Source organism: Danio rerio, chromosome 20 (genome assembly GCF_049306965.1).
Source record: "Danio rerio strain Tuebingen ecotype United States chromosome 20, GRCz12tu, whole genome shotgun sequence".
Lineage (NCBI taxonomy): Eukaryota > Metazoa > Chordata > Actinopteri > Cypriniformes > Danionidae > Danio > Danio rerio.
Genome location: NC_133195.1, coordinates 10,647,187 through 10,659,288, shown reverse-complemented (window position 1 = coordinate 10,659,288; position 12,102 = coordinate 10,647,187). Strand labels below are relative to the sequence as shown.

Sequence of the window (12,102 nt, the reverse complement as noted above, 5' to 3'; positions counted from 1 at the left end):
TAGATTAAAAGTGATTTTTGTAATTCATATTCCCCCTGGCATATTCTTTAGTTTGTCTTTTTGTTTTGTTCTGTTGTCTACTTTTGTTGTTATAGATTTTGTACCTTTTCTGTAGATTTTTGGATTCTTGTTGAACGTTCTAAAAAAAAAATCTGTGTGATAGTCCCATCAAGCATGATGCTCAACAAAATCTATAAAATTTTGTTCAAAAATAACAAAGAATTCATGGGCGTGTTTATAGATTACCTATCCAGTTTTCCAGTGTATTCATAGATTTAAAAGAAGCTGAAATCCATTGTGTGAAATATGAAATCATACAAAATTTTAACAAATATAATCCAAAGCGACATTTGTTTATATAATAAAGCACAGAAAATCATATTTAAATATGTTTAAACTGGTATAAACTTTAAGAAAACTGACTTAATAGACTTAAAATGTTCACAATTTGTGGTTCAGTTTTCTTGGTTCATTTGAACAAAACAAAACAGAGACAGAGAGAGAAAATTATACATTTAGATCTGGTTTGCTCACTGTCAACACTGTCATTATTTATACATTATGAATGGGGAATGCCAAAACAAATACAGCTAAAAAGGATACAGTCTTTACCTGATGGAAAGATTTAATGTTTGACAAATTGATTTAACTTTGAGATTTCAAAATAAGTGCTGCGTTGGTTTTTTCTTCTTCTTTTTTTATTGTTTTTTTGGGGGGAGGGGAACAGGGCTGAATCCAAAATCTCAAAAGTCTATTTAGTAGGTTGTTATTTTAGAATACATTATTAAATAAATAATCAATCCAGGTATTGTTGAATTCTAACATCCTTATTTCCTCACATACTATGCAATTTCTATGACTATCCATTCTGTCCTTTGTAGGGTTGTTTGATGGGCCGGTCTTGAAACCCACACTCGCGGATTAGGCACTTGAGAGCAAGTTCATGCAAGAAGTGTGCAAGGCTGTCTCATATCTGAAAAACACCAAAGCGCAGTGAGCTTCACTATCCTGAATACTGCTTTAGGGCGGTATTCTAGGTGAAGTGTATCCCATCTTAATGCGTCATGTTCTCGAAATAATAACAAGAGGGTTTTTTTTTTTTTTTTTTGGCGGTTTATTTCGTTGTGACAACCTCTGAAAAAGAGACTGTGACAGAAAAATAATAAATAAATTATTTTTATTATAAATATTTTTATTATTTATATAATATTTTATTATTGGTTTTTCAAACCAATGCTATGTGGGCTAAATCAACTTTTTCTTTAAAACATTATTTTGGGGACAATTTAGCTGTATACAAAATCTCAAAACTCTGTAAAGTAGGTTCTTATTCTTAATAATTATTGGATTAATAATACAAACAGGTCTTGTTAAGTTTAAACGTTATTTTCTCAGAAACCATTTTCACCTACTACATATTAAGGAACTGCAATTTCAAATGCAGACCATGTATGCCTTTACATTCTGTCCTTTGTAGAGTTATTTGATGGGCCTGTCTTAAAATCAACACTAGCAGACTAGAGTTGAGAGCAAGTTCATGCAAGAGGAAATGTGCAAAACTGTCTCATTTGTGAAAAACTCCAAAGCACAGTAAGGCCTTAGGGCAGTATATTCTAAGTGAATCATGTTTAGGAAATAATAGCAAGCCTTTTTTTTTTTTTATCTTATCAGATTTACTTAAAGACGACCTACTGTGCCTTATTTTACAAAATGTTAAATACATATCTGATGTTTGTGAAGTTTCAGCTCAATATACCCAAATTAATAATCTTTTATAACTCTTTAAAACTGACCCTTTTAGGCTTTAATTTAAATCGTGCCATTTTGATGTCATTTATATGGCACTTTTCTGGACATTCAAAGTGCTTTACATCCACTTCAATGACATGACCACAGCCATTCTATGCCAGACCGCATACACATCAGCTTTCTGATGGAGACAATATTGGTGATGAAGCCAGTTATAATATGGGGATGGTTAGAAGACCATGAGTGGCCAGAAGGCAACTGGCCAGGATGCCAGTTTAACATCTTATTCAAAGAATAGTTCTTCCTAAATATAGTATAAAGTCCCCATCAATCGGCTTGTTAAGTGTGACGTCACGAGAAGCGGCTTCCGGGTCCAAGCACTCTAATAAACTGTATAGGAAGACTCATCAAATGGTCATAATAAATGTTTACAAAGCGCTGTAATATTTTCAAAATTACGATCGCAATGTATATATCCATGCCTAATATCCGATGGCTAAAAGGTGATTCATTTTTTTATAAATTGTTACAATTTTGGAATTTGTGATGCAGGAAGTCCAGAGAATGTTGTGTACACCATGATTTTCTATAAAATTCACTTTAATGTGTGATATGAATAAAAAGTGGTCATAAACAAATATATTGTCAATTCAAATGAGTGGCTTGGAGCCGGTTACCAACACATCACCACTTAACAAGCGGATATACTGGGGTGTTAAAACCCACACAAACTGCAGGTTGAGCACCCCCTGCTGGCATACACAGTGGCATAGCAGACCGGCCCCCTACCCCATCCCCCCACTGAACGTGATTTCCGGGGGCCCTCGCATTTTGTGAAACGCCACTGAACATACAGGTGCAGCTATTGATACTATTACCAATTATAGCACATATGTTTAGTTCGTCTGGGACATTCTACCAGAAACGTACATTATCTGTCCTAGAAATAAAAACGTAAATAGAGTGAATAAGAAGTATTCCATCATATAAATGTCCAACATGGACTGACGGTTGATTTCTGTGTGCTGTTCTGTTAAGGAATATGCCATTCATTTGGTTCTCATATTGTTTTTTTCTTTTTTAAAAACACTTTACAAATGTACAAACCCTGTGATTCTCCTTGTCCTCAGCCCGATTGAAACCTAAAGCTTTAATAACTTTGTTATACTCAAAACTGTTATTTAGAAACAAATATCTTCAGAAACAGCAGGTAAGTTGTTATCATTCACATCAACTGATTCAAACATAAAATTCTAAATAAAGTCTACAAACAAAAATTACTTTACAATTTCCCCCAAGTTTCTAACAGTCCTGTCACATTTGCATTAAATTAAACATAAGCGTACAATACATATGACTCAGAGGAAGTGACATAATTTGATGGAGAAGCTGACAGGGATTATGGATGCTTTCTATCATTGAATTCTATGATTTTACAGTATATGTTTTTTTGAAAAGGACAAGCTTAATGGTCGGGCCCTGTCACACGTTTTTTATAAGCGAAAATTGACATTTCTGGTAGAATGTCCTGGCTTATACTAGTAAGGTTTTGGGCCTTAGTCTCCACTTTTCTAATCGGCCTTTATGAATCTGCCTCCTGGTGTAATATTGTGCTCCATGGGGTAAGAAATTAAATAAAAAGTAGCCTACACTTGCAATGTTCATGCTGACCAGACAAGCCAAATGCAGAAAACAAATCATCCAAGTAGACCCAAGCGGTTTGAGTCCATATTGCCTTCATCAGTTTAAGCACACCAAAATTCGGATGGAATCATCCAGAGACCAACTTTGTTGGTCAGATAAACTAAATCAGTTTAATGATATCTAAAGCCTTTCTCCCTGGTGCCACCTCACACTTAAGTACAACGGGAGCCAGATCTTTTGCTCCATGGCTCCTCAACTATGGAACTCGCTTTCCCAGGATCCAAGAATCAGTAATAGCCGTTACACTTTTAAATCTAGTCAAGACCCATCTTTTTAAGCAGGCTTACTTTTAACAATGTTTTATTGTGTTATTTTGTACTCAAAATGTGTGTACCTGTACCTCCTTACATGCATTCAATATGTTGTTTGGAAACGTTTTAATTAATTTAATTTGTTCTAGTATTGCTTTTGATGCTTGTAGTATGCGACCTTGGATATCCAGAAAAGCACAGTTTGCAAATATAATTAATTATTATTATAAATTGAGCAAAGCAAGTCTCAAATTACCCTGATTCACTGTACAAGCTCATAAAAATGAAAAAAAAAAAACAATTACAGAACACAACTGTAGGAAAATACTGCAAAAGGTTTTGTACAATTTGTTTTATTTAACAATAAATTAGTTATAAGTGTAAACAAAGCCATTTTAAACACATTTTGTCGAGCAATTCAGGGTCCGTGCTTCTATTCGGTCTCAAACCTATAAAAGAAGTTAATATGAATTAATCAATGGTTCCTCCGCAACACAATGCTACAACTGTGGCAATTCGAAGTGTCTGAAAGGCGCGCTCCTCCTGCCAGACAATATCTGACTGCCGCTGTTTTACTCTGCCTGTTTTTAGATTGGTAACGGTACAACACAACCATTACCGCCGTGGAAACAGGTTAAGATCTGTCGAAAGAATATCGCACGTAAAACTTCAGTCTGGAGAAGTAACGCCTTTGGATCCTTCAGTCTGATCTGTGCAGCTTCGCAGAGTCTCGAGTCACTGGACAAACAGGAGACCGGACCGCGAGACTGCACTGCTTTAATCATGCCAATATGCGTGCAAAAGTAGGCTATCTTAAGCTACTTACTTCATACAAGTAACATTTATGCAGCCTTCAACAACATGTCTCCTCAGCCCATGCAACATCGTGCAGTTAAATAGAGCTTCGTGAATGAATCATTCACTCAGAGTCGAATCCTTAGACTGAGTCATTTTCACAAACACCGTTGTGTATGATTCATGGACAAGTTAGTTTGAACAATTTAAAATTCTTATTGTGTTTACGGTTAAAATATGTCATATTCGTTTTAAATTAATGCTGTGAAACTACAGGGATAAAGAGTTGGTATTAGCACTTTTACTTTAATAACTTGGTTATAAATTAATTTTATAAAGTATTTTAAGTAAACAATAAAATAAGCCAAAACAAAAAATAAAGATTTGATTTTAAAATGTGTTTTATTTAGTTTTATTGAAATATTTTAACATGCAAATATTATAAAATGCAATTATGTATACACAAAAAATAAACAAACAAGCATTAAAAACACAAATGCACGAACAATAAGTAACAATAAAATAGTCATGATTACATGAATTAATACATAAATACACAAATGGGAAAAGGTATACTATAAGTGCGCACACACAACCATGAAACTGTAAGTTTTTTTATTTTTTATTTTTTTATTTATTTATTTATTTTATTTTATTTTTTTTTATGTGTGCTTGCAAAGTAGATCTTCTTTTAAATGAAATACGTTTATATGTGAGGTTTGGAAGAAAAATCTTTAACCTCAAATCCATTCCCAGCGATACAGTGTGGCATGGGCTGGTTTAGTGATTTAGGGGCTCGCAATTCCAGCCATGGGGCCCAAAAGTTCTGAAATGCAACTTTTCTATTTTAAGTTATTTTTAAATGATTTATTTTGCTGTTTCTTTTTCTTATATCTCTCAATCACTCATTTTCTATATTTTGTCTCAAGCCAAAATAATAACAACATGTAAAGCATCTTGAAAACGTTTTAAATGAGTTTTCTTAAAATTAATTCACAACTAAAACTATATATAAAATACGATTTTTTTTTTTTTTTTTAATCTTTACCTAATTTGACTGCTGGACTTCTCCATGACTGAGGGGGTGATACATTTGCGCAGATGTAATAAACAATAAACATTTATTTTTTTATTATACACTCATCATAAAAAATATGACAGAAAATTGTGTTATATATAATTTATAGGTATAATTTATAATTATAGGTATTTATTTTGGGGCCCTCAGATTTCCTTGTTCCCTAAACTGCCGCTTATCTTGCTTATTGATTAAATCCACCCGAGTGTGGATTATTTACCATGGTTTATTTGAAATGAATCGATCAGTTTAAATGAGTCGATTCTAGAAGATGAATCAGTTGACTACCGGAAGAAAAACTTTAGCGTACATTTTAACCGGATGCAAACGCCTCCACTCCACTTCTTTCAGCAAAAACAAACAAACGTGTTTTAGTTACAGTGACAACAAATGCAAGTAGACACATTTAATCACATTTTTTCGCACCGTATAAACTGAAATTATTAGAGATGAAAATAAAAAAATCGTAACATTTCGTAACATTCACGACTGACGTATTCTTCAACCAATCATAGGGGAGAAGAAAAACCCGACATCCAATAAACTTCACTCGCTGAGTGTTTATACTAGAAGAGGTGGAGCTTGAGTCCAGTCTCCAGTGAGTTCTACGTCGCGGCAAAAGAGAAGTGACAAACGAACTTAAACTGCTTCAAATATCCCCCTAAACCGCGCAGACTTGCACAATGAATAGCGTTTTTAGGTCGACAGCGCGGTGTCTTCGCTCGGCGACATGGCAGTACAAAACCGCGCATAAGAACGGGGAGCTGTCGGTCGGCAGGGCCCGTCTCATGTGCTCCTCAGCGGGACAGAAGAACCTGGAGGAGATGGTGAAGAAGGACAAGGTGGTCGTGTTCATGAAAGGCACTCCGGCTCAGCCCATGTGCGGCTTCAGCAACGCCGTCGTTCAGATCCTCAGGATGCACGGAGTCGATAATTACGCTTCTTATAACGTGTTGGATGACCAGGATGTCAGACAAGGTCAGTGGCTGATGGTCTCTGGGGGTTGGAGGATTTGTAGAGTTTTAAAACTGGTTAGAGTTACATTTTGACTTGGGTGAAGTGCTAATCTCTAGTGTGATTATTCTTGAGCATATAGCATGCTAATCAGAAATAACTAGTTTAAAGGTCAAATTTAAGCTGTCACTTTAAAAAAAAATGTAAGTTATAAGTATATCTTAAGTGTAACGCTTTATGTGCATATATTTGCAAACATATTAAGGTAAAGTTAGTTTTAAATTCAGTCATTATGGCCTTTTCCTTGATAATATAATTTCTGTTAAGTATTCTTTGCAAATACTAAGTAATGAAATCAGCCCATGACTATTAAAGTACATTGTTCACAGACCACTTAATAGTGCTAATTGTGTTTTTAAGTAAGTTAATACTTGCATGTGACTTCAGAATAGTGGTTAAGTTGGTTTTATATTTGGATATTCAGACATTCTACTAAATAATATAATTTCAGAAACGTATTCTTTGCAAATTCTAAAAAGAGAAATTATTTTAGCACCAAATACTATCAAAGTACAGCATTGTTCACAGTGAAATACAGTGTGTTAATGTTGTTTAGTAGTCATACTTGCATGCTAATTCCGATCAAATATTCAAAGTAACATGGTAAATAATATTGAGACTTCTAAATGAACGAATGACCTACACTTCAAATAACAGATCATTTAAATACTGTATATGATGTACAGTCCTCTCTCATAGTACTAAATTAGTAAAAAACAACATTAATAAAATGGTTCTCATCAATTTCTCAATATTAACTAATGAATTGTAAAAAAAAAAAAAAAACTAAATAAAAATAATGACACTTTAATAATTACTTGATTTCTCATAAAGTTTGAAACTTCACCTTATCATCTCAACATTATCAGCTTTTACTGTTAATACATTATCAATATAACAATCCCCTAACAGTGATTTAACATATGAATTAACATAACATTAATCAATATAATGACTTGAGAAAGATATATACAAGTATACAAAACACCACCCATTCTTGTCATAGGACAAATTTTAAACGAGGTAAAGTTGGGTTTATATTCAGTGACAACTTATGATAAGTTCCATATTTTTGAATATTCGTTCTGAAATCATAGAGGTAAAGTTGGTTTTATATTCACTCTGTTCTTATGGGAAACCAAAGCATCATTACATGACAGTGTTCCATTATTTTAGGATGCTTATTCAGACATCTATCAACTATATTGTTTTATTTTAAGTTTAGCATCATCACAAGGAAATTCCTCATTATTATGGGGAACTTTTATAAATGTTATACATCGTTGCACACAATAATGGTTTGGCATCTCTTATTATTACTATTTTATTATTATTTATCAATTTGAAAAAGTTTCTCGTTGCTCATATATTCCATCACCAGTCACAAGATATCAACGAGAGATTTTGAAGTTATAAGTCAATTTAAAAATGATGTTTTTAAGTCCCAATAACCAGAAAATTCTGTATTTTTATTAATCCTAATTTTTGCATGTTTTGTATCTAATATGAGAGATTACTGAGACATTTGTCATGAGGACATTTTTCATTGTTTTAAGGAATGTTATCATTAAGAGGCAGTTTTGAAATAGTTTTGTCTTCTTGTAATAGCACCAAGGAGTCCATTATTGGTCGTTATACTAGTCTTATATTGCTTAATATGAGATCATAAAAATGTTTTTTTTTCCTCATTATTATGTGGTAATATTGCCTTGATGTTACACTAAGTTATGAGATTGAAGCAATTTGTACAAGATAAAGGTACGTTGTTGTTGTTGTTGTTGTGTTTTTTTTTTCTCAGAAGTTTTCCACAAGATACTAGACCTTAAAAGGAAAGTTCACCCAAAAAAAAGAAAAATTGTCATCTTTTTTACTTAGCCTTCACTTGTTAAAAACCTTTTTTGAGTTACTTAATATTTGACAGCTTGTATTTTCATTTGTAGTTAAAATGTATGCATATTTTAAAAAAGTTGAAATAACAAATTATTTAAGTAATTCAAAAATATTTAAAATACCTGCAGATTTTTTTATTTATTTATTTATTTATTTATTTATTTATTTATTTATTTATTTATTTATTTATTTATTTATTTTTCTTAAAACAATTTATTTGTTGATAACTTGGGTCTAAAACTGAATTAGTCCAGCATATGTGTGCTAACGGCAACAGCAGTGCTGTCAGCTCTGATTGTCTTTATCAGTCCAGAGCAGCAGGAAGAATTTGGGGAGTTAACCTTAAATGGCTGAGGTTAGTTTGCAAACAGTAAAGCCTTGACTTGAAAGTTTAGGACCAGGCAGTTTAAAGGAAACAAAGTAGATGACAATTTAAAATGAATGCTACAACATGGTGCAAGTAGCATCCTGTTTAACATAAATTAATAATTAATGTTACTTCTCAAATGCATATATCATTCATATATTATATTATATATATATATATATATATATATATATATATATACACACACACACACACACACACACACACACACACACACACACACACACAATAATTCATAATGAAAAAAAAAATGAAAAAGAGAAATCATGATTTCCAGCTATAAAAGACACAATTTTTTTCACCAGAAAATAGTTATATAGCATATTGTTATGGCCTGAAGGGTCTTGTTTAATTATTATTAGAAATTATCAATTTATTTATTAGATTTTAAATTGTATTTATTTTGTTGACTAGTTGTTGTCTAATTTTATTGTTTTCTATTATTATTTTTGTTGTGGTTTTAGCATAGCCATATTGTTGCATCTATTTTTATACAAATAAAAACAAAATATTATTAAAATATTTAATAAAATCTAAAAAATGTTGCAGTTCTTGTTTTAAATTGATTGTCAGAGTTAAGTATAAAACAATGGTATTATCTGTTATCTGTTAGTTTTACACTCTGAGGAAGGCATTGAGCTGTTTCCTGAAGAATGTAAATATAAAAATGAGTTTCATCCTTTTCCCGAATTGATATTTTTGCTGACATTTTGTTTTGTTTCTTCTAAAAGGAATAAAGACTTTCTCCAACTGGCCGACGATCCCACAGGTGTTCTTCAATGGCGAGTTTGTCGGCGGCTGTGATATTCTACTTCAGATGCATCAGAGTGGAGACCTGGTGGAGGAACTGCAGAAGCTGGGAATTAGATCAGCTCTTCTAGATCAAGAAAAGGAGTCAAAGTAAGGAGTCTAGTCTTTGGGATGATGGTCCATTGATATAAACCCTCCAAAGCTTGATTTGACCTGCTGAAGTCCAGAGTCTCCTCAGAAGACTGAAGGAAGTGATGGCAAATCCTGACAACAAAAATCACTGTAAAACACTTGATAGAAAATACACATGATGATTACATTTCTATTGCAGTATATTTGTCTTTATTTCAGATACTCTAATGTTAGACCACTGCATATGTAAAATGTTGTATTTTGAAAGATATTATTAAATGTATTTTAGATGTATATCACTCTTTTTGTCAATAAAATATTTTAAAGCATTCATTGTTTGAATTCAAACTGCTGGGTGTGTCACAAGATTAAGGAAATATGCGTATCTGAGCTCAATACAAAGAAAACGATTGTTGATTCAGCTTGACAATTCCCTCTTCCTTATTCTTTAAATCATTTGTAATATACACTCTCAGTCAAAGGTTTGGGGTCCGTATGATTTTTAAATGTTTTAAAATAAGGTGATCCTGCTCACTGTGGCTGCATTCATTACATCAAAAATACAGTACAAACTGTAAAATGTTATTGCACTATAAAATAACTGTTCAAAAGTAGTTTATAATTTATTTGAATCATTTATTCCAGTGATTTTATAGATGCATTTTCAGCTTCATTACTCAATTTCTCCGTCAGAAATCACTGTAATATTATTATTATTATTATTATTATTATTATTATTATTACCATTAATGGTAATAGTAATAAAAACAATAATGACTGATGTATTCTTTCATTTGAAACTACATACAGTAAGAAAACAGTTATTCAAAATAGTAATAAATATTTAACCTTTTTTTTAATTTATTTATTTATTTTTTTTACATTTTAATAAATGCCGCCTTGATAAACAGAAGAATTTTTAAAAAATCAATAATAAAACATAATAGTCTAAAAATGCTATTGTCTTGTAAAGATTTCATTTATCTTTATATTGCAATGATACACAAACAGTTTTTGCTTTGGAATTAGAAGATGGGAGGAGTCTTTTGGCTTTTTGTTTGTTTTTATCTCAACTATTATATTCTATATCTATTTATTGTAATCATTTTATTTCTGTTGACCAAAAAATTTGGATTTTTGATGAAAATATCAAGAAATGTTGGAGTGTGCTTAGTACAATAAAAATAAATAAATATATATATATATATATATAAATATATATATATATATATATATATATATATATATATATATATATATATATATATATATAAATATATATATATATATATATATATATATATATATATATATATATATATATATATATATATATATATATATATATATACACAGTTGAAGTCAGAATACTTAGCCCCCTTCAATCTTTTTTTCTTTTTAAAATATTTTCCAAATGAAGTTAACAGATCAAGGACATTTTAACAGTATGTCTGATAATATTTTTTCTTCTGGAGAAAGGCTTATTTGTTTTACTTTGGCTACATTAAAAGCAGTTTTGATTTTTTTCAATTTTTCAAACACCATTTTAGGGACAAAATTATTAGCCCCTTTAAGCTATATATTTTTTCTCTTTACAGAACAAACCATCGTTATACAATAACTTGCATAATTACCCTAACCTGACTAGTTTACCTAATTAACCTAGTTAAGCCTTTAAATGTCACTTTAAGCTGTTTAGAAATGTCTGTAAAATATTATTTAATGTCATCATAGCAAAGATAAAATAAATCAGTTATTAGAAATGCGTTATTAAAACTATAATGTTTAGAAATGTGTTAAAAGAATCTTCTCTCCGTTAAACTGAAATTGGGGGAAAAAATAAACAAGCGGTCTAATAATTCATGGGGGCTAATAATTCTGACTTCAGCCGTGTGTGTGTGTGTGTGTGTGTGTGTGTGTGTGTGTGTGTGTGTGTGTGTGTGTGTGTGTGTGTGTAAATGGAGGCATACATATACTGGACCCTTGAGTAGGCTTTTCAGGCTTAGACTCTGCTGAATGCTGGAGATGTGAGAGCGAAGGAGACTTGATGCATGCCCTGTGGTCCTGCTCTAAAATAATAGGTTAAAGTGCACATTTATATTCAGGATGTTTTTGGATTCTGCTTTTCGATTTGTCCTTTAACATATGAACTGGGAGAACTGTTAGTATTGGGGTTTGGTGTGAAGATGTCTGAGTGGATTGAAATAAGTATTATGATTGGAAGACAAATCATTATGAGGCGATGGCATTCAGCAGGTTTACCATAATTTCAAAAATAAGTTACGGAACTGGGGAAGGTGGCAGCATATGAAAAAAATGACATACATTACTTGATGAATTGGATGTTTATC

At 31.8% G+C, this 12,102-nt stretch overlaps 1 protein-coding gene, 1 long non-coding RNA gene and 1 other non-coding gene across 3 annotated transcripts; 1 reads left to right on the top strand and 2 right to left on the bottom strand.

Annotated features, from left to right (window-relative positions):
• Window positions 1–1,661: 1,661 nt before the first annotated feature.
• Window positions 1,662–4,573, bottom strand: linc.5888 (lincRNA gene 5888). Its single transcript, XR_222697.6, has 3 exons — window positions 4,531–4,573; window positions 2,496–4,153; window positions 1,662–2,456 (listed from the first exon to the last, which is right to left on the bottom strand). It is a non-coding gene; the product is annotated as a lincRNA gene 5888 (long non-coding RNA).
• LOC137488759 (small Cajal body-specific RNA 13) lies at window positions 4,209–4,478 on the bottom strand. Its single transcript, XR_011007941.1, has one exon.
• Window positions 4,574–6,211: 1,638 nt separating the features above from the next.
• Window positions 6,212–10,082, top strand: glrx5 (glutaredoxin 5 homolog (S. cerevisiae)). Its single transcript, NM_213021.1, has 2 exons — window positions 6,212–6,555; window positions 9,601–10,082. The coding sequence occupies exons 1-2, from the start codon at window positions 6,261–6,263 to the stop codon at window positions 9,771–9,773; spliced, it is 468 nt and encodes a 155-aa protein (NP_998186.1). The 5' UTR covers window positions 6,212–6,260; the 3' UTR covers window positions 9,774–10,082.
• The last annotated feature ends 2,020 nt before the right edge of the window (window positions 10,083–12,102 follow it).